Source organism: Neolamprologus brichardi, chromosome 5 (genome assembly GCF_056152115.1).
Source record: "Neolamprologus brichardi isolate AB-2024 chromosome 5, ASM5615211v1, whole genome shotgun sequence".
In the NCBI taxonomy this organism is placed as follows: Eukaryota; Metazoa; Chordata; class Actinopteri; order Cichliformes; family Cichlidae; genus Neolamprologus; species Neolamprologus brichardi.
In genome coordinates this window covers 14,172,292-14,200,155 of record NC_142108.1, presented here as the reverse complement: position 1 = coordinate 14,200,155, position 27,864 = coordinate 14,172,292, and the positions used below count along the sequence as shown (strand labels likewise).

Here is a 27,864-nt window from a genome sequence, read left to right as displayed (position 1 = left end):
TTACAACCATGAATTCAGTTTAATGATTTTTTTTTAATATATATAATTTTACTTAGACTCAACATTTAGGAATCCCAGACTTGAACCATTTTTTTAAATTAATCTACGTTTACAGCAACGTTTCAGTATCCTAATCCTAAATAACATTTATCACATTTGAAGACATTTTTTATTGCAGTTGACAAGAAAAGTTAGCAGGAGTGCTTAAAGTATTGCTACAGTTTCCATTTCCTAAAGCTTCCCTCTAAAGTTTCGCAAGCCAACAGTTTTCACTGGGATACTTTGGGTGATGCAGATTGGAGCACACGAGGCAGAGCAGACAAACAAAACATTTTTTATCCCAACACAAACCTGCAACACTGTCAAAATTATTTTTTTTTGCATACAACTTCTCATCTGTGCATGTGGTCCTTTTTGCTTCAATGCTGGTGTCTTTCATCACACTGTTTCCACTTCATTCAGATAGTGGTGAAATGCAGTCTTTTTAATGTGCACAAACTGCAATAGAAGCCATGAGTCAACGACTGTCCTGCTGTGCTCGGCATGTGAAAGTCAGTCCATTAAGACACTGAAAATTTTCTGTTTTGCACAGTGTTGTGTAGATGATAAAATAATGAAGACATTTTCACTTATATTTCTCACCGCTTGTGTGCTTTGTGAGACTTTTATATACACGATCTGTGATGACTTGGGGATAATCAGAGGATCATCAGAAAAACAGTTTAGGGGATTTAAGAGACTTAGCATGGGTATTTCCTCTTGTTCTCTGTTTCTTATAAAGTCTAAGCTTGTGTTTCCTCTTAAAACACTAAGAATAAACACCAAGAGCTGCATAGTGCATCGGTAGCCAATGATCTATGATTACCATTACTTCATAATCACTTCTGCTTTAAGACTTCCTGTAAGAACTATGTATTTCCTTTTCTTCTTATCACTCCTTATTTCTGTAAACCTGACACAATACAGACAAAAGCCAGCTGTGAAAATGTTTGCCAGAAACTGCAGACATTGTATCAACACTGTGGGCACCTTTTTCTTTTCATAGGCTACAAAAGCAAAAAATAAAAATAGAAAATATTACAGTGGTACAATCCACTATACTTTTACAGCTACAGTATGGATACCAGCTAACATCAGAGGCAACTACTACACCTAACTGCAGCAGGCATGTTTGTTAACGTTTGGATATGTAATGAATCCTTGCAGATGAACCATAAACTTAAGAGAGGTAGGGTTTTCAGTCCAATGTAGTGGATCTTATGACAGATGCAGGTATTTAGTCAGCTGCAGACTGGAGGATGCTGAAAGAAGTCCATGCTTGATGGAAACTGGAGAGGAAGGAAACATATATTTTGCTACACGATGTGCCATTAAGAGCCATGTTCATGTTTTTATCATCCTGAAAAACTAGCTGGAGAAACACCAGCTGGTTTGGCTCTTGATGGCACGCGGTTGCCAGCCTCCGATTCACAGTGTGCTTCTTCCTGATTTGTCCTCGCTCTTTCAGCATTAATAAGGAGTGAAGAGGATTGGCCCGTGTGTGGTGCGGATGGGTCCTGGGGCTGGCCTCAGCAGGCTGAGGGGTGTTCCCTGTAGGAGGTGGTGATGAGGGTGAGGATGAGGATGGGAGGCTGGGCCGGGAGGACGTAGTGCCAGCTGATTTGAGGACGCTGCTGCTGCCATTGCTGCAGCAACAGCCAGAGGATTTGGTAAAAGTCCAGCCCCTAGGGTTTTTGGAAGTTCCTTTAAAAAACAAACAAATAGAGAAACGACTTGTTGATCCTTTTAAGATTAAACCTAAATGAGGATGAATTTACGAGGGAGAAGTGCTGCATGTAAATAAAAATGAGCACGTACCATAAAGTCTGTGCGCTTCTTGTGCCGACTGAGAAGAGGATTAGGTTTCCCTGCGACTCCATCGCGGTGCCTCCGGCTAGATATATGCTGGAACATTAAATTAAAAAAGAAAAATCAGATATGGGATTTCTCGTCATATAATTCACTCAGGGTCTAGTTTGAGGTTTTCTTCCTCACCTGTTTAAGCTGCAGCTCAGAGTTGACTCTGACGTTGCAGATCTCACAGTGGAAGGTGCGTTCCTGAGTGTTAGGGTCAGAGGAGAGCTCCCCTCCCTGCTCAGGGCTGGGTTTAGGACCCAAGCGTGGGTAAGCTTTAATCGGTCCCAGTCCACTTCGAGCCTCCAGAATAGTTTTGTGTTTGGTACCTGGGAACAACAAAAAGAATACTAGAGTGAACATCTTCCAGGATTTTTCCCCTCCAATGTTTTTCTCTGTTGCATCTTTGTTGTTGTTTGTCTGATGTTTCCAAGAGCAAGAGTCTCCCATATGGATAAGAAGTTGTTCAAGTGGTTGAAATAAGTAAATAAGCTTTTTAAACTTCCAGAGGATTATGTAACAAGACTAAAAGCTCCAGAACAGCCAGTAAATGGACTTCATGATAGAGAATTGAGTGAGAAAATATTAAGTGTAGGTGCTGTGTGTTAAGGTTTTTATCAATTGCCATTTACCATGTTTTAACCTGACATTCTCACCACTAAGTGGCAGTAACGCAGCTGCTTCACGTCTTCAAACATGACACTCAGAACAAGTGAAGAATAACGTCTAAAGAGGCACGCTTCAGTGTTTCTGAAGACGCTTCTGAAAGCTGCACAATTTGTCCACTTCCCCTGGGACTAACCTTTGTTGTGTGCCTCCAGTTGTGAGAGGGAATTAACAGCCACTTTGCAAAGGGAGCAGTAGAGAAGCTTTTTGGCTTTCTCTTCCTCCGACTCTCCTGAAGATGGGCTGGGTGCTGGGGACGGGGTGTCAAGAAGACCAGCTGCTGCTGGTGCTGCTGAATCCGCAGAGGGTGTACTGAGGGCTGCAGAAGGGGAAGGAGACGGTGGCAAAGGCGTGTTGACAGAAGGCAAGAGGGGGCACTCTGTATCTGCTGAGCTTGGTGTGGAAGTAGGAAGGCAGCTGGGGGTTGACGGTGACTCTTTAGAGTTGGGACAGGACTGATTGTCATCTGAAAACAGCACAAAGATCTCTTGTTAGTGAATAATTTAGGAAAAAACAAAATCAGCAATAAAATGAACCTTCTGACTCTTCTGATGTGAAAATATATATTTTTTTAGATAAACCAGTTTGCCAATACTTTCACTTTACATTTCATGACAGGTTCCTGTATTTGAGAGGCGATGCTCACCCTGTTTATTGTTGTTAGGATCAGGCTCAGGGCTGGATGGTAAAGGGCCTGGAGGGGAGGGTGAAGCAGGAGGGGGATGGTGTTGCTTGTCACCATCTTGGAGACGGGTTGTTTTGGAAGTCTCGATACCCTTCACCCTTCGAGCATGACGGTTCCCTTTATAGTGGGCTTCTGCCTGGCTCTGAAAAACAAGAGTAAAGCACATGGCACTTTAACATGGCATGTTCAAGTCCTTATTTCCAAATGCCCACCACCTTGGTTGTCTTTTCTCCATATTGAACCAAGCAGACTCTACTAGATCATCAAATGAGGTGTCTACAAATAGTAACACACACACACATAATAAACCCTAATCAAACAAAATAAGAATGTGTTGCATGTATTTGACATCTTCACATAGGCTTATTAAATGTTATTTACCATCTTGCAATCTTGTACCCCATTTAAATCTTTGGTATGGAGACTAGAAACATGTCTGTCTCGATCTTCTTTCAAGTTTCTGTATAAGTGCAGAAACATGCATAGTTTGAGGCCGAAGGAGTAATGCAACGTCTGTTGAGCTGTTTTTTGTGACGGGTGATGGTGCACCACTGATGAGGCAGTCAGCAAAGATTAGTCTCCAGAATATTCTTGTCTTCCTTCAGCACTGCTGTAATCACAGCACTGGCCTGCTGAGCTGATGATGATTATTGAGCGGTGGGATAATCTGAAATGGGCTGGGGGGATGTGGGTGAGGTGTGACAGTTGACAGTCAGTTGCTGGGGGAAAAGTTTGCATCCACGAGTGTGCACTTAAGAGGATCAGTTCCAAGCTAATCCTCCAAGGGAGCATAAAGAGGTATGGGCATTTAAAGATCTACTGTGGGGATGTTGGATTTTACATTTCAGTTTTCAGGATGCAACAGGAGACAAGTTATCTATTATAAGTCTGCCATTTCCTCACTTCCTCACTTCCTGAAGGATTCCCTGGAAAACACACGGATTTAACGTGTAATGTGTGCACTTTCACAGCCATATCACAGCTGCATTAAGTTTCCTTTTACAGACATTTTATATGTCAGTTATATGGCTTCATCACTGAGGCTTTTATTGCTAAAAGGTCACAGAAAAGACAATATTTCATGAGCTTAACACTTTCTACATTAGCCGTACTTATTTTAGTTGTAACTGTTTATTTTTTAGAGCATTGAAGTCACAGCTTATTCTTTTGAGCTTTCAGTGTAACCGGCAGCTATTCAGACCATAACTTCCTGTTCTGTCTTCCAACTGTACAAGTTCCTGTACTAGAAACCTCTACAGATTCTGCATATTCATAAACACTATCTTTTTTTTTTGGTAGAGGTTAAGGTTTGCGGTTACAATTATTACAAATATGTCCGCTGGGCACTAACCTCAATGCCCTTACTTTCTGCCTCATTACACTAAAGGTTTGCTGTGCTGGTATTTAACTTTGGCATTTGATGTAAATCATGTGGTGCATGATTTACATCCGAAAATATTCCCCGCTGATACGGAAATCAGTGTAAGACTCCAAGTTCAGATATTAATGTCCATGTCACCATCAAGTGAAATCAAAGGAAAGGGTGAGGTGTTAGGGTACAAATATAGTTCCTGTAAGCTCCTTATTAATACAGTAATATGACACTGTGTGTGTGACTCTATGTGCATGTGTATGCTCATGCAAACACGTTCTGGAATTAGATCTGTTTCATTATGTCAATAGAAAGGCTGAGAAACCTACATGAGGCATGTGCCAGGTACATGTTGGGGCTCTGAGGCAAAGGGTCGACTGGGACTTGTCCAGCGTGCCTCTGTAAGCCTGTGGTATTAACTGCCAATGATAGTTACCCATATAGCCCTCATCCTGATTGGTGATGACAGAAAGGCAGATATAGCTCTGCTTGTGTAACTCTACTCCCCCAGCTGGTGCTTCCCTGCAATTAGGCAGGAGATGAGGGGCCTACAACTCGACAAACAAAGGACAGTAGAGAGCTGAAATAGCCAGTGGACTCTCTTGTTGTAACCCAGGCTCTGTGCTGCTGGCCTTCATGTTTTGTTTTGTTTTGTTTTTTTATCTTTTTATGCAACCCAACAGTTTTCTTGCTGCTTGTGCTTTGATACTTTCACTGTCCTAATGACCTTCAATTTCAAGAAATCAATGAAGGGCTGCCATCCATTCATGCATAAAAAAATCCTGACAGCATCAGAAGTGGGGGCACAGTACATTACAGGATCCAAAGCAATTAATGTCAATGAGGGTTTTTTATGTAAGAAGAAAGGTAAATAATACAGCATATGATAAAACAGAAACTATGTTTTAGCAGGTGAAATGGATGGAGAGAAGCTGAGTGAGAGCCAACGGAAAGGAGAATTTAGATGAATGAAGAAGTGGGAATGGGATTTAAGGAGAAAATGAGAGCAAGTGAATGTCCCTAAAATCCTTTTTCTCTCTAAGCAGGATGTGCTTTGATGTTTTATCTATAAACCGACAAAAGGCACTGAAAGCAGATAGAGCTGGTCTAGCAGCCAAATCTACTGAGGACAGACAGCAGTGACAGGAAGAGGGGGTGGAAAGAGGCTTGAGAGGTGAAGAGAAAGACACGGTATAGAGTATACCCCCACAGAGGGAGAAGTGGAAACATGAAAACCGATGAGGAAAAAGAAAAGACAAAAGTTGCCAGACGGATGGGAGACAGTAATGAAACATGATTTTGTATTTGCCCGAGGAGGACAAGGAGAGATGGGGAAAGGGAGAGAGGTGTCCAGCATGTTACAGCAGTGGTGACGATGGCTAATGCAGCATGGTGTGACGTCAACCTTGCAGCAGAGCAGAGCTGAACACACTGGCAGGCTAATCTGTCCTCTGTGGCCTCAAATGAATTGCGGTGTTATAATTACAGCATGTGGGACTACAGTGGAGCAGCAGTGATAGGCACCTGACTCCCAGTGACCACCATCAACAATTTGCTTTCGCTTTGTATTCCCTTAAGAGCCATGGTGCAGACCAGACAGCATGAGTAAGCCAAGTACGGCACTGTAAGTAGAGTATTCCTTCATTATTAAAGAATGTCCACTATGCTTTAAGCTCCCAGACTCTCAGGTTACTCTGGAAAGTGTTGTAGAGCTGCAGCAGAGCAGATGCACGCTGCCAGCTCATGAGTAAAGCAGCAGGCTGGACAAACAGGTGGCTCAGAATTGGAAGTCCCGGGCACACGATGAGCCACGCACACACACCTGCACGAGCATTTTCATACATGCACATTTCAGTGAACACACAGGTATGCAAATGAGAACATGGTGAAGAGAATTAAAACACTTCCCTATTACACGTACCCCACCCCCATAATAATAATGATAATGTCGACCATGTGAGAACACGCAAGGTTTGAGCAGGGGAGATATAATTAAGCGGCCCCTCGCAGAGAGAACGGGGCAGTGTTACACAAGTTTCACATGACTCCCTCCCTGCCTGTGTCCTTTACACATCACTGCATTTAGAGTGAAAGTATTTAGCACTTGGTCCCTGCAATCCAATCATATTTTTAGCCAGGCTTGTATATCAGGCTTTTGTTTGATTTCTGCTCATGTTTTAGGTTAGAGTTTACAGCGGCAAGTCATAAACACCAGGATTTTTCCATCCTTGAAAGCACATATATTGGTGTTAAATAAATACAAAAATGTAGAGATACAGCTTGAGGAGAAGTGTGCTCACCAAGAAATGGTCTGTCCAAATACATATTTTTCCATGCAAAGAAAGTCCTATATCATTAAAATGTATTCCCTGTACGCACTCACTGTAACAGACCCAGCAGTAGACAGGCGCAGACTCGTCGGTCATGTCATCCAGTAGCTGCCCACATTATGAATGATTTGCTTTTCAACTTCAGTTAACACTACTGCCTCCTTAATGGGGGACACTCCAATCTTTCCTCTAAAGTTTCATCACTTCAGGCCTCTTTTATTTCAGCCCCCCTTTCCGTTATGACTAACCGACTGTTAGTCATAACGTGCCACAAATGTGCCCCATCAGCAATACAGAAACTTCTAGGACTCCATCCTCCTGCTTTACTGTAACCAGCAAACACGTCGTACAAATGTCAGTTACAGCCTCGTCAGAGTGGGGTAAAGAACAGTTATAGTCACAAGCTTGCTGTCAACAACTAAGAAATGTTTTTCAGACTTCTGTTTGCACAAGTTAAAAAGATAAGTTTTTGGATAATCGGGAACTTATCTGAGACAACATTCCTTTGAAACTTTAATACTACTATGTGTGTGAGAATTCCAGCAGAAGTGAAGCAAGCAGGTATTTCTCTCTCTTCCTCCCCCCACACTTTTTGGTGGACAAGCTAAAAATGGAGCTGCTAAAGTGTGAACTAAGTTTTCACCTTCTCCAGCTGTGCAGTCAATCACCAACCAACTTCAAGTCCAGACTGCAGACTTTTTAGGTCATGTGCAGTGAGTACAAGTTCAATTCTGGATTGAAGTAATTCCAATATTCATTATTTTAACATGATGTCTTAAACCAACTAAGTTTCTATTAACCCCATCCTTTTATTAACTGCTACACCCGCCAAACTTTAAAATCCTGCAGCAACACTACTCAAAATTCTTGAAGCAAACTTTCTGAAACAATGGGCTAACAAGCCTGGCACTCAAAACTTTCCCAAATCCAATAAAAACTAGAAGCAGAGGTGTTAACATAAGACTACATTTTATTATAGAAGCATTCAGCACTGGTTTCCACAGTGTGGTAAAGCACTCTACAGTGGATGTGCAAATCTTGAACAGCCACCACAGACTTAAGCTTTTAGCTATTTAATCTAAAGGTCTCTGCATAAAAGGACACACAGGTGCTGATGTAGCAGGTTGAGGAACAATCACATGTGTGCTTGATTAATAATCCAGGTAAAACTAGGATGCTTTTGCGTTTGAGTGTCACCTTTCCCCAGCATCCTGCTCACCTAAGCTAAGCTATTAGAAAAAAAATAGCTGCTGTTTGTGTTGTGAATTTTGCAAGTGGTCAGTAAGTAGGATTTTTATGGGATTTTTATGGTTTGAAAGCAAACCCTGTTCTGGAACTGCTTAAGCTGCCATACCTCTGAGTTGAAGCGTATTTGACAGACGTTGCAGGAGATGATTGGCCGCTTTGTCTTCATCATAGGTGGCCCAAAGGTGTGCGTCATCACAGCCTTTTGGACAGGGTCCATCTGAGGAGAGACAGCCCAGAGGTCACATCAAAAATTCAGCACCACAGGAGAAATTCAGAGGCCAGTGCTTCTCCTAACTGCAGTGCACTCAAAGGTTCAGCCAAGTGAATGTGGATGAGAGAGAGAGAGAGAGAGAGAGAGGCGCTGAAGAAAAAGTGCAGGTGAATGACAGCCTCTGAAGGGGAAGAAAGGCTGGGAGATAAAATAGAGTTGGGGAAGAGGGAAGTGAAGAGGGAGCAGTGATTGATGCGGACAGGAAGGTGTGTGTTTTCTCTGCAGCAGCTGGTGCTGCTGTCTGTGCCTGAGTTCTTGGGTGCCGTTCAAACGCTTTAATTCATGTTAGGGTTAGAGGGGCCTAATTACAGACTCGCAATCTCTAAGAATTTTACACTGCTATGTTTGCAGAAAAAAAGCTCCTTTTTTTAAACCTACATACCAGTGTATTACAAGAAGCAGTAATTTCTCCATGCAGTACTCTGAAAAGATTTTGCTGCATTTTAGTTGATTGTTTTTTAAGCAAATAACAGCGGAGTAAAAGGGTTAAGGGGTTACCACAAGATGAGACATTAATATCATAGCTACAATGAATATATATATATCCAAAAGTTTATTCTGTTCATCTGGACGTAGTGTTTTCAGTGGGAGAAACGTTTCGTCACTTATCCAAGTCATCAAGTCTCCAACTTTTGGAGATTTACTTACCTGGATGATTGAGCATGCATCAAGACATGCATATATATATATGCATGTCTGTTTGTCATTTCCAGATCAAGGAAAAATATGCCATGTCATACTCTTTACTGCCTCATTTTTAGACAACTGCATTGGACTCGTGTGAGCTCTCTGACCCTTTGGCAGGGTTTGGAAACCGCAGTGCTGGGTGTTGCCCTCATTAAGCAGCCAAAACTCCACTGTGGTTTTACTCCACCTCTCATCTCCTTCTCAGACTGGATGCATGCTGCCAAATGAGAGACTGTTTACACTGTGAAGCTGCAGGCACCAGGGGAAATGGTGTAATTGGTCTGAGGACTTAAACTGGGTGTAAATCTATTGTTAGAAATATTTACAGACTTAAACATCTTTCCCCCTCTTGCCTGTGACGTCAGCTCTTCGGTCTATCTTTTGACTGTTTTGTGCTTTTCATGTGGAGACCTGCAGCACCTCCAAATTTGTTTGGTTTTCATCTGCTCAGTTGTCCGTGTGCCAGCGCTGCATCTGGGTGAGCTCAGCGCTCAACCTGTCTGTTGTGCATGTGGGTATGTATCTGGGGCCTTTTAATGTGTGCGTGTGTGTTGTGTCTTTCTCTGTAGTCTCTCATCACTGCGTGTCATTCGCTGCCTTTCTTTGACCACCTGTTCTCATCAGGATCCTTTTCTCTGTCCCAGCTCTTATGACCTCATTAACCTATTGCTCCACTTTTCATCTTCTCTTTCACTCTGACTCTCCTCGTGTAGTCGAGCTTTTTCTGCACCAGTAATTCACACTTTATAGATGGTTCCCACATATCTGGCTGCATATAAACCTTTGCTTTGGATGCACCACATAACCATATAGCTTAGCTGACAGAGAGCTCAAAGAATCTTTAATTGCAATCAACAGCAAGTAGATTGGTAGAAACATGGCCATTAAAGTTGATTTAGATAATATTTCATAATAAAAGGCTGGAAGCGTTTCATGATAGGATTGCAAAGCATCTTTGTTGAAAGAGGTGATGTTTTACATTATAGGACACAGAGTTCTATTCAAAAATATATCTCCAGTATCTAATGGGAGCATCAAAAACACTTTAGGAAGCAACTTCACCAAAACTGGTTAAGTAGCCATGCAAAGGTTTTAGATTTTGTCTGTGGATCCCTGGTGTTTTGTTGCATTAATCAAGAAAACTAAAGAAGACAGCTAGGTACATTCTTGTCCTCCAGATTGTGTCCTGCATTTCTGCTTTGCTCATCAGTGCAGCAAAAAATTTAATTTCTGCTACAGGGGCTTTTGCAAGTCATCATTGAGAGAAGATAACACCGAAATCATCAGCTTAATGTTGATGGAAATTGAGGAACAGATATGTCACCTGCTGTTGACTTCTTAGTGTAAACGTCCCTTTCCAAACCGAACGCAGTTAAACAAGAACACGATGTCAGACTGAATTATGAAGTGAAACCAAATTTGCACTTGAAATCTAATTATTGAGCTCCCGGCAGTCAACAAGGCTGTCTGACATGGGAATACTGAACTCCTGGCTGAAGGTTGTTTTCTACAGTATTAAACAAGCTTTTATAAAATATAAATACATTGCCTGGATGTGGCTCTTGTCCTCTACGTTGCATAACACAAAACTGGCTTTGCTGTTAACAAGTTATAAAATGTTTCTGAATGCAGCACTTTTCCTCCCATAACAACAGGAGGACTAAGGAGTTGGATCTAACTAAAGCCACTTTCACACGTGAACATTACAAAGGCTCTGTTAGACATTTGTGTTCTCACACGCACCTGTGCAGAGTAATGTCTAGAGAAGTGTGAGGGTGCAGCGCATGTGTAAAAACAGCTTGATAGTTAGTGTATGTCAACATCTGTTTTTATTTCTTGTGCAGAGCAGTGTAGCTCTTGACTCTCATATGTACTGTAGTACAAATTTACTGAGAATTCATTTTCCCCAAAAAACTAAAAAAAAGCCAGCTGTGCCACCTCTTCAGAGCCTCAGCAACTCTGCTCTATTCACTCCTTTTGAAAATGTCCCAGCAGCTAGTTTGAGAAATTCAAAGGCAGGCACCCAGATGAACAGTAGCATTTTTATGCCTAAATTAACTCTTTTTTGTCATTGTTTGGACCCTATTATTACCATAATTATGTGAATTGAATGGGAATGGCAGATTGTTACCATGGAAATGTGTATTTTTTCCCCCGCTGAAGTGTGTAAAATAAGGCTGTCTTCATTTTTGTAAAACTGCCTGAATTGTTTTGGACTAATGACCTAGGACTGCGTGGCTCTAAAGAGCAGTTTAAAGAGCTCTTACCACACAGTGCAGTACTGTGCAGTCTCAGTGTAAGAAGGCTGGACCTACTGTAGGCTCTGCAGAATGTTAAGTATTTGGAAATTGCCTGTAAACCTGGTGAGGTTGACCTGACTCCAAACAGGACCATAACTCAGTTTGAAGCAATAATCACTGTAATCAACTGTTTTTGTCAGTTTGCCTTTCACTGTGTCCTTTAAGCTCCCGCAGCCTCTTATCTTATATGATGACAGTAGATGTTGACGTGACTCACACAGAGTGTTTTAGTATTGTAGACTTGTATAAATTTTTACTGTGCAGACAGAGAATGATTTGCATGAAAGTGCTGTGGAATTAGTGGCCACACTCAATGCCCTTGATGATAAAGGATGAATCATAAACCTGCACAAGGGTCATTCTGCCCGAGTTGACTGATTGTGTGTGTGTGTCTGTTGGTGGCGCTCGCCCGTCCCCTTTTGTCACCACAATGACCTTCACATGAAACCCAATCTAGAAATGTGAGGGAGGTGGAGAAAATGCTGACTGTGGAGAACAGCCCGTGCCTCTTTTACGATTGATTAGCTGTAACTCATTTTATTGCTGTAAACCACTCGCTTGGGCGTTTTCTCAATTATACTGAAACTCACTGTGCTGAATAAAAAGCAAACAGCTGTCACCTTATTATTTTGTATTAGACACTATAAATCCCTTATCAGTTTATCACTTGTCTTCACTTGTGAGGCTCTGGAGCCACAACTGAATACCAACTCTGTCTCCTGTTAAGTGAAACAAACTGATAACAAATCCCAGGCGCCGTCTGTGTGCATATGCGCAGGAATGTCTGTGAGCACTCACTGTGTTAAAGTTGTGGAAGAGGCCGATGCTGGCTGGGTGAGGCGATTCCAGGGGGAACTGGAGGAACGGCTTCATATCCAGTGGAGTTGGGATGACAGGTGGGCTCCTGAGGAAGGCAGGGACAGGCCCTGGGCGGTTTACACCTCCTGCGGTAGATATGCAAACAATGATATTAAAAAACCTATAAATAATTACATATTCTAGTAAAAGACGGCAACCATAAAGCGTTCTTCTTAAAGGAGCAGTTTGACCGTTTGGAAAACGAGCTTACACCAGGGATGTCAAACTAATTTCACATGGTGGGCCACATACAGCCCACTTTGATCCTAAGTGGGCTGGACTTGTGAAATCCCCCCTTTCTGTCACTGTGAGGAAGTTTAACTACACAGTTAATCCCTGTAATGTCTTAAGATAAGACTCAATAGTATGTCTCATTTTTTAAATAAATGCTCTCGTATAAAATAAAACTGTAAGTAGTACTCTTAAAGTGTAAGAAATAAATGTGTAGCTCATTGTCTACACTGTCCTCTTATTATAAAAGAAAGTTTTTGTTAATTCACAGAAAAAGCTCTTTAAAATTTCTTGATGCTTGCTCAAACGTCAAGGCAGGAAAAAAAAAACAAAACAAAAAGGGACTCTTCAGTGGTCTGACGTCATCATCAATACCAGATCTGGGCCAAGAATTAATATTATGACACTTCATTAATGAGTTTTTGATGATGATATCATGTTGGACGGGTGCCGCCATTAAAATCAAAGCAGGGAATGAACTCTGTATATAACTCTGAACTCTGAGCTGTTTTTTTCCAGAAATGTCAAAACATATCCAACAATCCTACAACAAGTTCTAACACATCTTTTCTTTCACTGTATCAAAACAGTGTCATCCTCTGTGCCTTTTTTCACATTTGAACCTCACTCATCACCCAAACCTCTCCTCTCTTTGCTTTTGCTGCTCACTTTTCTCTCAGTAGTAGCTCAGCAGCACTGAATGCCTGCACTTGAAGACTTTTCTGTGATGGGCAGGAGAGCTAAGCTCCTTAAGCCTCGCAGCTCGGGTGCTGCAGATATCTGTCTTTTCTCCATTTCTCCCAGTGTCTCTGTCTTTCTCACCAAGCACAGTTTTCTATCCTTATTTCATGGTCTCTTATTCTGTTTGCCTGGCTCTCTATCCCTCATCTGTACTTCTTCTCACTCCAGCACCAGTTCTTCCATTCCTCCTTCTCACCATCATCCTCTTTCTGTTTTCCACTTATTCTTCCACTACTTATTCTTCTCCAGTGTAAAACCAGCAGGACACTTCAGGCCCAATCTAGCTACCCAGAGAGAATTTGTATAATCTTTTCTCTTGAGATTATATGCAGTCATCTCCCTTTATTGCTGCCTCTTTGTGATGACTAGGCTCCTTAACAGTTTTGTTAGTTTTGAAAAGAAAATTGGTCACTTGTCAAAACGAGGGGAAGAAAAAACTATTTTGGTATCAGAGGAGGCTCCCGTCTCTGACAACAGGGGAGACATAAATAATTTACTGCCAGGATCAGAAATAGATGGAGGGGAAAGTCTTTCTTTTTGGCATTCCTCTTCAGGGTGTTTCAGCGTCCTTGGGAGGCTGTGACAGGTAAAGCTCAGCTGTAGCTGTTGTTAATCATGTGTGAATACTTTTACATGTGCTGCATGAGAAGGAGAGTGTTTGATATTATGGGGAAAAAAATAGGTGTAAGGCTACAGGTTGCAGTTTAAAGGTCCTTCAGACATAAAGCCCACAGTTCAAATGGTGGCCATTATCACCTCTTTAAAACAAACGCAGCAAGATTTGTGAAGGATAAAAAAAACTGGAGTGACACATCTCATGTCAGACTACATACCATCAGGAAGGCCTGAGTGACTGCCCAACAACAGATACTGAGAGAAGAAATATAAACATCTATCTCTCTATATGTCTAGCTTGCTAGCTATATTCCTTCCTTTCCTGCTTCTTTCTTAGCAACAATTCTCAGTAGGCTGTTTAAATGATGCTCAACTGGTACTGGGAGGCCCAAATATGCAAAAAGGTTGCACAATTAGACGTTTACCAGGGCAGCGATGGATTGATGGTTTGAAGCCGATTATGTTAAATTGTGACGCTGCCATTTGAATATTGCAGCAGAGCTTTAGACTCATCAGACCAGACAATGATTTTCCAGTCTTCAATTTTACAATTTTGGTGAGCCTCAGTTTCCTGTTCTTAGGTGACAGGAAGCAGGATTCGGTGTGGTCTTCTGCTGCTATATCCCATCTTCTTCAAGATTTAACATGTGGTGCTCTTCTGCATAGCATATGTGCAAAGAGCGGTTATATCAGTTACTGTTTCCTTCCTAGGCTGCTCACTGGATCTGACACCAACAACCATGCCATGTTTAAAATGACTTATATCACCTTTCTTCCACATTGTCATTCGATTCACACTTCAGCAGGTTGTCTCGACCATGTCTCGACCATGCGAATATCTGATTAGATATGCTTTCATGAAAGTTATGTGTACCTAATGAAGTGGCTGGTGAGTGTAGATGGGACAGACCTGTCACTGTATTACGAGGTCATTACTAGTTGTGTGGCTGCACAGGAAAGAGACTGTCTGTGGCCATGAGTGTGTGACCCTCTCGGTTCTCATTCACTAGTTTACAGCATGATGTTCCGTTTGTGAAATATGGTCCAATTTATTAGTCACATGGAAAATTAATCAGGGAATGCCTTGAGCCAAGTCTACTTGGTGATTGACCAGCTGCTGCTGTATGACCATGTGGTGTCTTTGGTTTCTCAGTGAGAATCCCCTTCCACTTGTAGTATCTGGTTTAATAAAAAGAGAAAAAAAACAAAATGATAAATGAAAAAATCATCGAGTTGAAGCAAGAGCTCATAAACCAGTGGGAGGTGTCCAAGCGGCTGCACCCGAAGCAGTAGCATTAGTAGCTTTTTGAGAACTATTTTCAGACATGGATTAACACGAGGCAGCAGGATGTATTCACAGCCACAGGACTGTGTTTGTGTAAATGAGAAAAATGTTCATGTACATACCACCAAGCTATTTTAGTGGGCGGGTGCTAGGCTTAGGGTTACATGCGGCATACTGTAAATAATACTTATTTCAAGCATCAGTTCTACACTCTCCTTCTTCCTATTACACTTAAAATTCTGTTTGTTCTTTATTTGATCAAAAGGGTAAATTAAAAAAAGTAGAAACTAAATTGAATGCAATTAAGCACAGTTTAATTCCCTGCCAAGCAAATAATAGGACAATAGTGTCTCAGCTGTGTGGAGCGATGGAGAGACATCATCACTGTGTTTCCTCTTTGGCTGGTGAAATGTATTCCCGGCACATTTCTGGTAAATCCACAGCTCATTTTACGCTATATTACAATTTAAAGGTCAAAGAACGTCTTCTATAATAAATCTGTATTTACAGTGCAGACACAGTAGAGTGCTAGATTAAAACAATGCTGCTCATTGCTTTTAGTGTCACGTTCTGCACCAACCAATTCGGCGTTAGCGTAGCAGCATCGTCCCCTGACCTACCCAGCTCCTGAGTGATATACAGTGACATCAGATAAGAGAATGCCACGACCACGCAGGGAGAGAGAGCATTGATTGGACACATTCTGAGGAGCATTAAAGTGTTAAGATGCTGCCAAACTCCATAAATCCAGTTCTCACCATCTACAGCTCCTTTTCTCCACTGAAATGAACAGGCAGCACCGTCATCTCACTGCTTTACCCCCCCCCCCATGCAAATGTTTGTGTGAGAAAGAGATCAATGTCTGTGTAATAGCTTATTGAATTTTTGTGTAGATTGTGCGAGAGAGGTAGTTGGACAGAAATGAAGAGAAGCAGAGGAGGGACAAAAAAGAAAAGAAAAAGGAAAACAGACAACCAGAGATGGAATCTTATCTCCCCCGTTAGGTGCACACACAGCCGTGCGGTGCACACACCAGTATGCTGTGACTAAGGCTTCTCAAATTGGCAATTCATTTAGCCAATTTAGTTTTAATGATCATAGAGGTAATGTCAATGTCAGTGGCGTCGCAGGAGTCTCTCTGTATTCCCTGCTTGCTTCCATCTTCGCGCTCCATGATGGGACCGGGAGGGAAGGGGACAGGAGACTGTGTGACATGCTGTCTGCCAGAATGAAGTCTGATGAGAGGCAAAGACACTGCAGGCTCCCACCAAAGAAAGAAACCTTTATCCAGGCCTGTTAGCTCCACGCTCAAGAGGACCGGCACACGATGCCAGCCGCGTCACATCTGCATCTAAATGGCCTGCTGTGCACAGATAATTCTGAAATGAGCGTCTGTGGTGGATTAACCAGCCTGCCTCCTGACAAAAACCCTCTTGATGTCACTGCAGCAGAGACAGAGGCAACCGTGTGGTGGAAGGGTGTCTAATAACCAGAAAACCACTGGGCTCACTGCATTTGGGTTTGGCTTTCACCCTCAGGTTGAAGTACAAAGGAATGCGAGACAGAGCTGATCCAACATTTGGTCGCAGATGACACCATTGGTGTGTCTGTGATTCACGACTAACATTTTCAGTTTTGTAGCTGAAATGCTGAGTTGGTAATTGCCACACTTTGGCAGAGCTGACATTAAAACCAATCCTAGAAAAAAAAAACAAAGTCATACAACTGTGTTTAAAGCTCCAACCTTTAAAGAACCACAGTGCTAACTTTGTCGTGAATGCAGAGGGAAGATGGGTCTGTCTTAGTGTCGCATACTGCTGCTGTGAAGGACTGAGCATGAAATCCAATTTACTGCGGCTCAGCTTACCCTCAAGTCAAAGGCAGCTATTTCAACCTAAGCGGGGGGACAGACGACGGTGCACACATTCGCATTCGCACACAAACCTTTGTAGTCTGAATAGATGATGCTCTAAAAAAAGGGTAATTTATGGGCTGGGTTCTGATTAATGTTGTGTTGGTCTGTGTGAGATCTGGAAAGGACAGAGCGAAGAGGAGAGTCAAGTGGTTGAGAAGGAGAACACATTTGATTTCACTCTGCACTTTGTTTTAATGATAGATGCTTTGCGCCCCAGTGGCCAAGCTTAAATGCCGCCTCCTAGAGAACTCTCTGAAGTCGTCTTTCAGTGGAAACGTGTGTGTGTGTGTGCCTGTTATGCAGTGCTCTTGAGATTCCTTAGTCCTTCTGCAGCTCCAGTCTCTGATTTGATGCAGTGTTTGTAATTACCGAAGACTTTTTTTTTCTTCCTCTGCAGATTTTTCACTGCTCTCATTAAAATTAAAAATTATTATGTAATGATGCAGGACATTGCTTTGTCTGGATATTATCCTATAAATTATTTCTCAAGTCTTTTCACAGTCTTTCCCCATGAAGAGGTTAAGAAAAAAAAGTGACTATCAAGGAACTGGAGATGATAAGCTGAGAACTAATGGCACTGGGCTGAGTGGTTCAAGTCGATTGAGCGAGAAAAGGAGGTCTGGACAAGGAGGCGAAAGGAAGGCATCAGAGGAGGGGGTGGGGGTTGTGGGGGGAAAGAGCCGCATGTTTTGAGGTGAGTCCAAGGTGACCAGAGGAGGTAAAGAGCCATGTCGACCTGCAGGTTAATGTACAGAACAAAGGCCATCTGCTACCTAAAGGAAGCAGTCGTAGTCCATGCAGCTGAACCACAGCGTGGAACATGCTGGTTAAAAACATTGCTTTTAAAATACTGAAAGGAGTCAAGTCAAGTAGGCTACAGCTGTTGCAAAGGGTTAACCTCTGCAAGTCACATGCAAAGCGTACATGGATGAGCAATTTCATGCTATGTCTCTTCTAGTGGGTCAGCTACATGCCATCACTTGCTTTTGGTAGAAGTCAGTTTAACTGTGTATCAGAGTACAAAGTACCTCACTCCTGTGAGGTGTCTGTGCAATCTGCTTAAAGCTTACCCCAAAGAGTATACAGTAAATATGATGTAAATGGTAAATGGCCTGTATTTGTATAGCGCTTTTACTAGTCCCCCCTAGAGACCCCAAAGCGCTTTACACACCCAGTCATCCACCCATTCACTCTCACATTCACACACTGGTGGAGGCAAGCTACATTGTAGCCACAGCTACCCTGGGGCAGACTGACAGAAGCGAGGCTGCCATATCGCGCCATCGGCCCTTCTGGCCAACACCAGTAGGCGGCAGGTGAAGTGTCTTGCCCAAGGACACAATGACCGAGACTGTCCAAGCCGGGGCTCAAACTGGCAACCTTCCGATTACAAGGCGAACTCCCAACTCTTGAGCCACGATCGCCCAGGGTCTGTGACATCACTCAATTCTTTGTTGACAACAGTTTTTAAAGCCTCAACAAGGACTGCATCCATATTGCATCCATATTGTTTTTCGGATGTTTATCTTAGAGCCAGAAGTGACAATATATGGAGAAAAAGGTGAGATGCTAATTTATCAGCTAATGCTGCAAGATCAGCTAATAGCAAAGATATCTGCTTAATACTATAATTTTATTCACTTAAACTGGAGCTCAGAACTCTTTGATGGTAAAATTAACCACACAGCGACCCAATTGTTTGTCATGTGACCATTAAAATTAGGGGCGATCGTGGCTCAAGAGTTGGGCGTTCGCCTTGTAATCAGAAGGTTGCTGGTTCGAGCCCCGGCTTGGATAGTCTCGGTTGTTGTGTCCTTGGGCAAGACACTTCACCTGTTGCCTACTGGTGGTGGTCAGAGGGCCCGGTGGCGCCAGTGTACGGCAGCCTTGCCTCTGTCAGTGCGCCCCAGGGTGGCTGTGGCTACAATGTAGCTTTCCATCACCAGTGTGTGAATGGGTGGATGACTGGTTGTGTGAAGCGCTTTGGGGTCCTTTGGGACTAGTAAAGCGCTATACAAATACAGGCCATTTACCATTAGAGGAGGGTGGATCAGTCCAAATATTGATTATTGATAGAAACAAATGCTGGCATGGGCATCTGATAGAAACTAGTGCGACAGGATCAATACGATTTTTGTGGTGGTGGAAACAAACTTCCACAGAAACCAACTCACCAAATACTAATAAATGAACCTTAAGAATATTAGTAATATATGTTCATTGTCTCACTTGCTACTGATTATGACAAGCTTTTCTTTTGCAGTCTTTTCACCAGAAGTGTTTGAGTTTGCTAGCTGTCAGCCAAGAAACTCCTTGGCTGACAGCTATAATAATAGTAATAGTAAAACCAAAGTCTACTTAACAAACTGGAAACAGAAGAGGCATTACTATTTATGTGATGACATAAAAAAGCATCCGTATGTCAGTTAGAAGGTCCACTTCTCCAATTAACAGCACCTTGACCTTTTCACAAGTTTCCCTTTTACCACCTACAAAGTTGACTGATACAGATATTTCCTTTTAAACTACAAGCTTTTTAATGTTAAAACTGCATCAGTGTATTCAGTCTTTTGCATGGTTGTGTGGATGTCAACATGCTGCATCCTGAAGAGATTTGTTTCCTAAAAAGACTGTTAAACATCCGCCTGTTCTTCAGCTCGTGTCAGGCTTCAGCTCTTTGGGGAGTTGCTGGAACAGCCCGAATCCAACTGCCAACTTTGTCTTTCATTGTGTCGCAGGCACCATTGAGGCTCTACCAGGGCTCTGCAGCACAAAGCTACACAGAGCAAAGTGAAGGCCATTAAGAGATCCACCAGGACAACATGAACAGCAGCCCTGCCCCACATTATTATCCCTTTTTTCCCTCAAATCATTTAAACACCTGCTGGGTGGTGGAATAATACACTACTGTAGATACAAACATACAGAAACCCGAGAACCAAAAGTACACAGAACACACAAGAGCATCCAAAGCAAACACGTTCAGTAAAAATACACATACAAAACAATGGCATCAGACAAACAGCAGCCAGATGCATCATCATTTTATAAAAAAAGAAAACAGACAAAAGAAAGGAATACTTGATCTTCAATGCATAGAAAAGTCACAGAGAACAAAGTAGGATTGTGTGGTATACACAGCACAGGTTTTATTCCACAGAAGCAAAAATGACCAGTTGTATTTTGGGATTTGATTGCAGTCTAAAAGGGAGAGTGTGGTTTTATGCTATAGCATGGCCATAATGCAACACGCAAGGGTAAGAGTGAGGCGGGTGGCGCACATAGTGTGCATAACTTCAGAACAATAAACAATAAACAACTGTATGATCAGTCTATGTTCTCATGCTACTTTTGGAGTCCTTAAATAAGTAAATGATAGACATTACTGTTTTGTGCTGTAGATTTCAGAGCTTTTAACTGTATAATTATGGTCAACAAGGGCTCCAAACTTAATGACAAATGTGTTATTGCCTTCCAAAATGACATATGAGATTTCCTGATCTAACAGCAACATCACCTATCATTACTTTTGCTGCAGGTTTACAGACTTTAGGCATGAGAAGCGTCTTTGCAAAAATGAAAATTGGTCAATTTGGGGATTTTCAGTAACATTAATTACAGTTTATATACCAAACTGTGATGACGGTTTTCTACCTCGTTTCCTGGGTCCACACTTCTGGTCCCCTCTCACAGTTCCACCATCACTCCTCTTTCATTTTGCAGTACTTACAGGTGGGTAAACAAGGCTATTGTGGCCTCACATGACACGCTGTCAGATTCAGCGTGCAAAAAGCAGTGGTGATGAGCATTTTTGCTGTGACATCATACGATACCGCAGATGCTGGTGTCCCCCGAAATGACACACTCTGATTTCACTGTCCAGTGACCCATTTATGCCAGTTTGGACTAGCGTAAGGTTAGGAAGAGTTATGGGTCATTTGTGCGCAATCCTCCTTGAGCAGTTTATATAAACAAATAACAGCGATACATTCAGAAACAATATGCCACTTACTGCAGCGGTTTTACTGTTATCACACTGTAATTTAGATAAACAAAATGTAATTTCTGGACTGCATGAGCTCCTTGTGTGATAAAAGGTAGTTGTTGATGTCCTGTCTGAGCTCTGCTGCATTTACTGTCAGCATATAGCCCCGTATAGTCCTGCAGTTCTCAATCCGCTCTCCTCTGCAAGAGTTTCAGGCTTCTTAAGCATATGAAATGTGTGTCAGGTTGTTGAACACAGAGTGGCAGCCCTCTGTCTCCATTTAAAATGCCAATACTTTCCACCCTTCATTGCATTGCCTGGATTTAAAGGTCATGTTGTTTATCGGGGTCAACGTGCACCTCTGATTCTTTTGGAGGCCACGGATGAGCGGGGAAAATTCGTCTATGTGTGTCTAGATGTGATGCAAGACGTGAACTTTTATATAGTGCTGACTGAGGTATTTGCATCAGACTAGAGGAAGCCTTGGCTCACTTTTAAATAAATAAAAACCTTTGGGTCTGAAATATTCATCACAAAAATTACACAAGAGTTACTAAACTGTGTTCTCCACTGCTCTGCATCGAGGGAGATGAGCCAGGTTCGGCACAGTTCTTCTAGTCCGCGAGGCTCACTGTGTCAACATGTTTGGTTTTCCTCCTTTCATCAAAAGACATGAAAACTAGGTGTAAATGATGGACGTAGAGACAGAGCGAAGGGAGACATGGGACTGTAGATCGGTGGAGGCTTTCCCTGTTCATCCCCTCCATCTTTGCTGTTCCTGCCTTTGCCTTTCATGGTTGCTATTTCAGTATCTGGAGCTACTTCTGTCTCTCGAAAAGGAAACTAATACAGTTTATAAAATCCTATCAGCCCATGTTGTTGTGATCATGTGTCAGCGCGTTTAGTGTCTAATGCGTGCGGAGTTAAAGCTTCTGCACTGGGAAAAGGATTACCACAAGCTCAAGCTCACACTCAGATCACAGGAAGACTCGAGCAGGGGTAAGAGCAAGCAAACAAAAATAAAGTAGTCAAATATTTAGTCAGCGCACACGTACACGGGACAAGGTCACAGTGGTTAATCAAATCTACTGTGAGGAAAGATGGATTAGTGTTGATAAACGGAACAAGATAAAAAGCTGGAACTGGAAAACATCATCTAAATTATATGTTTCTAAATTATACGCCTCTGCCTCACATGATTGTGTCTAAAGGATGGTTGTTTTAGCCTTTAAATAAAAGTGCAGTGCATGAAATTATTGGATGGGGCATTGAAGAGCTACTGTAATATTCTGCAGATTGCAAAACATCAGCATAACTCAACTGACTGCAGTAAATGCGTTTCACAAACATAATCCAAACTCAATTTGTGTACAAGCATACAAAACAGCCTTTATATAGACTGAAGTTGGAGTTCATTATTCTGTTGCACCACAAAAAATAGCACTCTGTGGCTTTATGGCACACTGCTTTCTTGACCTTTTTATACTTCTTCTTAATGCTGATTTGTCTCCTGACACCTTTGAGCATTATGTTGGAGTAATGTATGTACTGACCACAGGGAAGTGAGCCAGCATTGTTGTTAATCTTAAAAATTCTCCTTTAATAACTGAATCTAAAAGCCAGATCTCCAGTTTCCAGAATCTGTTCCGTAATGAAGCTTGCTGGCGAGGCGGAGGATTAGACTGATGAATGACATGCAGTCTTGCACCCTGTCAGTGGTGAGTGCTTTTATGCCTTAGGCCAAGAGAAACTGAGATAATTGATCACATAATGCACTAAGTTATTTTATAATGAAGGACTACCTCAGCTTAGGGTCATGTTAGACTACTTAAAATGAACACATTTTCATAGGAATTTGGAATATTTCCTTAATCGCCTTAATGTGGTTAAAGGTCTCTTCTCTCATTCATTTTGCAATATTCATGTTTTTTGTGGGATACATAAATTTTTTTAAGACAGCATGTCCTTATTTCCTCTGGAACTGACTAAAATCATCTAATGTACACAAGCTTGGTGAGCGTGAGAGTCAAGTTCTCACACAAAGTCAAATGAACTGGAGCAAAGCGAGCCTGCTCACAAGACCCTACAGATTTCTTTCACACAGGGTGACACATTGATCACGCATGTCAAAGAAAACATCACATAAATGCATATAAAAAGTTTGCACCATACACAAGAGATCATCTCATCAGAACAGAAATCTAACTGTGTAGAAGAAAAACAAAATCAATCAGATCAATGAGAGCACGGAGGAGGAAAAAGCCCTCTAATGCTGTCTTACCCAAGATCATGCTGTATTCTCCCACTTCTCTTTCCCACGTTATCTTCCTGCTTGACTCCTCTCCTCTTTGATCAGCTACAAGGACGACTCAAATCTTAAGCGCCCCCCTCTCTGGTTCTCAAAACTCAATGTGGAAAAGACATCCAACATCACAACCTTCACTTTGGTTCTCTACACTGTGTCTTCCCTCCCGCTCAGTGTCCCTCATCCACATTAGATAGTTCTCCTTCTTCTTCTCCTTCAGGTCTCGGTACACGTCTCAGGCAGCTGTTGCCAGAGGAGAAACACAGCAGCCTTGACTGCAACACAGCATGCACTCAATCTACTGCAATGAAGCCTGTAATTTATTCACTGTTATATATTCACTCCAGCAGGAGGAACACCAGAGAGATGGAGGCTTGCCTCACAGGAGGAACCTCTGCACTACAGCATGCCTCTCTCTCTCTCTCTCTCTCTGTCTCTCTCTCTCTCTCTCTCTCTCTCCCGCTTTTGCGCTCTCTCTCTCGACCATATTTTTGGGGTTGGGTATAACATAAAGGCACCTTGCATTTCTAAGCTGTGATTGGTTGGAGGTTTAGCCAATGAGAGCAGCTGGAACTGAACATTTTCTTGGGGTGTTTGAATCAGGACGCAGACTGATAATACTGCTGTCGGTTCTGCTCTCTCCTTCTCTCCGTCTCCCTTTGTCTCCTGTTTACTATTGACGACCCCCCAGCACACACACACACACACACACACACACACCTCCCCTCGTCTCACTTTCACTCTCGTCGACAACATCTGAAATTTGAAATATGTCTTTGTGCTCTGACAATTTCCTCCTGAGATTTTCCTCTGCTCTCTACCTCTACCTGTCTGTTGTCTGTTAGGCAGTACAGACAACAGGCAAAAATAGGCAGCAGGCAAAAATCAGCAGTACATTTTGGAAAATGCTGACCGAGTTCACGGTGTTGTTGCAGACAAGTGTGCGAAGAGACAAAAAGAAGAGCGGGCGAAGAGGCGCAGTAGAGACTGACAGCTTGAGAGACTCGATGAAACATTGTGGGGAGGGGAGGAGAAATTGAGGTTAATGCAGACTGACTCGGGGATGAAAGTGTAAGGTGAGGAAATGTGGAAGATATGGTGAAACAGCAGGATGAAGGAGGGAGCTGACAGCTGTTTGACAGGCAGTGGCAGAGAGTGCTGAATGAGCTTAAATACTAAGCTCACTGCACGCACTCCTATACCAACATTTACCAGAACAATGAATTTAAAGTGTATGTTGTGCTAATGGATGTGCGAGCCTTCGTCAAACACTTTCTCACAAGATCAGGCTGTCACATGAACTCTCTTGTTTGGGCTTTAGGCAACACGATCTGGTCCATTTTTACATAATTAAACAGTCATCCTAAAGTAAGTCAAATAATGCTGCGTGTCAGTCTGTTTGTGTTTAAGTTTGCTTGAACCCAGGGTAGAGTTTGTGTGTGTGTGTGTGTGTGTGTGTGTGTGTGTGTGTGTGTGTGTGTGTGTGTGTGTGTGATAAGGTTTCCTCATTAGTAGAGTCAGCCTGAATAATGCAGGCAGGTGTATTGTTGTGGCCAATGGGCCAGGTGCTAATATGGCTGTCTGAGGGTGGAGGGTCAGACACAGCATGACTTTAATGGATGTCACCATGGGAAAATGAAATCGGACCTCAGAGCTCATGTGACGAACCATCCCATCTGTGTATGTGTGTGTCTGTGCGTGTGTGTGTCCTAGGGGATTTATGCTAAGTCTTTGCCTTGTTTACTTAATAAAAAGCCTTTCTGGTTTTCGGAGAACAAAAAGTTCTGTCAGTGTGAAAGAATATCTTTGCTGAATTGATCAATTATACAGTGGATTTAATGACAACTCAAACGGATTATTTAAAGTAATTTTTAATCATTATTCAAAGATTTCTTGTACATTTATGAAGAATTTATGAAGTTTTCACAGGACTATGTAGTCACTCCATGATTCAGTAGCTTGTAGAACCACTTTTAGCAGCAATAACTTTGTTTTATCAGTCTGTCGCGTCGTTTTGGAGGAATTTTGGCCCACTTTTCTTTACAGTGCTGCATCATTTATGCACCTGTTGGACTCAAAGTCTGGCATGTGACTGGACTGTTGCAGCTCCTTGATTTTTCTCTTTTTCAGCCTTTGTGTTGTAACATTTGTTGTTGTGCTTGACATCATTCTTCTGTTGCATGAACCAGTTTCAGTGAAGCTTTAGCTTTAACCTGTAGAGTCTGAGGTGTGGCTCTTGGGTTTTGTGCTGTTTCTCTGAGCATAGCACAGTCTGACCATGGGGTGAGTTTCCTGGGATGTACAATCCTGGGAAGATTGTGGGATTGTAGCATTGTGGCAAACCAGCAAACTGCCTTATTACCAACTTGTATAGAGGTGCTCACACTTGCTGATGATCAGTTAATGAAGTTTGATCAGCTTCTACTTACCCTGGGAATTTCTATGGTAGCAGGAAGAGTGTACTTAGTCTTTTACACGACTCGCACGGCTCCCATTATGTTTAGAATAAAGTATTAAAGTTTTGATCAGTGTTTAGTTGCATACTGTACATTCAGTAGTCCTTTGTACTGCATACTGTCCCGGGAGGCCATAACTAACAAAAAAAACTAACAAAAAAAGTCCCATTTAGGTTTAATCTTTAGCGGTGAGGCCTGAAGTGTTGTGCCAGTCCTCCTCTGATAACATTAGAGTAGCCATAAGCATATACTTGGTAACCCAATACAGGCTATTGTGCCAAACAGACAATGCAGATGAAGTAAATGCAAATTATGTCACACTCAGCATAAGTGTCTCTTTGTTTGTTTGTTTTTTTGTTCTACATATGAACTACATACTAACTTGAGCTACGCTTAGTTATAAAGCTATATAATGTAAAGTGTATTTCTGCTCTGACGTGATGAGAGAAGATCTACTGAATTTACTGCACCGTGAAGGTTAAAATGGGCGTCGCTTGAATTAACTAAATGACCAACATGCACTGTATATAAATACACACAAACAGGTACACACAAGGACGCACACTGGACTAAACACAGGTCTGTGTAAAGTAAAGGGGTAGAGGGCACTTTATCAGCACGTGTGTTGTACATTACAGTGCCCTCTGATGGGGAAGGGGCAATATATATATGTTAATAATTTAGTGTTATTAAAGCATTTTTTATCTGATCATAAACAAATAATTTCATTTGGACTTACTAAATTTTTAACCAGATTTTTTAACCACATCTGTGAAGACAAAGACTTGGAATAACTATGATGGAAGGTAATGGGGATTCAACTAAGGATAATGTGAGCAGAGGCCAGATGTGCAATCAGTTCCCTCTATGTAAGCACCCAAAAACTGGTGTCTTATACTTCACATGCTATTAACCGAGATACCAGAGTGCTTTAGATTCTGTTTACTACTACTGCTGTATATTTAAAGAATCAGAATCAGAATATGCTGACATTGGGCACACAAGAATTACCCCCACACAGCTCTAGCTGTGACTAGCCTTTCCTCGGGCAAAATGTCTTCACTTTAATAACAAACATTACTGATATCTTTTGCGTGTCCACAAGCTTTTCCGTTCTGCTTATCAATTTGTTTAAGGATGTCAGGGAAAACAAAAAAGTGTTCTGTTCTATCTATTCATGCCAAAGGTTGCTCTCTTTCTTTCTCCTCCTTCTATACAACTTCCCACCTTCCATCATCCATTTCCTGCATCATATCAGTGAAGTGTGTAAAAGGCTGAGGGTCACACCAAGTGTGAGTGCAAAGTCTTATCTGACCCTGCATGCTGATGTTTGCAGGAGACTGGCCTAACTTTCATCAAAGAGAGAGACCTTCAAAGCCTCGTGTAGCCACTGTCACTCGCTCTTTATTTCTGCTCAGAATATTGCAGTAATGAGGGGATCCCGGCTTACCCAGCCTCTCAGTTCTTCTTAAGCTGATCAAAGGAAGCAAACTCAGGCTGGTGGGTGTTTTTGCATTGCTCAGTAGTCTGTTATGATCTTACCTGAGCCCCACATTGGTTGCTTCTGCGCTTCGCGATGCTCAATGCGATCCAGCTCCTTTGACCAGTAGAGAGTCCGGAGGTCAGTGTGTCAGCCAGCGTAAAGTACCACAGAGATACCGTCCTCTTTGAGTGGAATAAAAAAAAGTATGCTCACATTATTGTAGAAATATAAATAAATAAACACTCAGCGTCGTGAGCGCAGAACTGGCACCAGTCAGCTGGGGAGTGAAGACGGAAATGCTCGGTGCAGGCAGCCACATGCCCACAGTGTGGCTGCATCAAACTACAAGCATCTTGATGTTCAGCTTCTTCATCTTCGGTTCTCTCGCTCTCTTTATCCTCTTCGTTTCAAAAAGCTTGTAATACTCTGTGTCTGTCTGTATTTTCTCTGTGTTTTCCTTTCATGCTGTCACCTCTTTGCCGGGAGTGAAGGAAACAAGTGCACAAGATTCCAGTGGCTAATTCTGCTTCTTAGGACT

At 42.2% G+C, this 27,864-nt stretch overlaps 1 protein-coding gene across 2 annotated transcripts; it reads right to left on the bottom strand.

Annotated features, from left to right (window-relative positions):
* On the bottom strand, positions 1-27,861 carry LOC102788025 (zinc finger protein 385A-like). 2 transcript variants are annotated; one of them, XM_035915203.2, is made up of 8 exons: positions 27,386-27,861; positions 12,251-12,396; positions 8,301-8,411; positions 3,206-3,386; positions 2,696-3,025; positions 2,035-2,222; positions 1,858-1,944; positions 1-1,743 (listed from the first exon to the last, which is right to left on the bottom strand). In XM_035915203.2, the coding sequence occupies exons 1-8, from the start codon at positions 27,396-27,398 to the stop codon at positions 1,510-1,512; spliced, it is 1,290 nt and encodes a 429-aa protein (XP_035771096.1). In that variant the 5' UTR covers positions 27,399-27,861; the 3' UTR covers positions 1-1,509. The 2 variants fall into 2 exon arrangements, with proteins under 2 accessions (XP_035771096.1, XP_006807628.1); XM_006807565.3 differs by lacking the exon at positions 27,386-27,861 and adding an exon at positions 23,364-23,773.
* Positions 27,862-27,864: the final 3 nt, after the last annotated feature.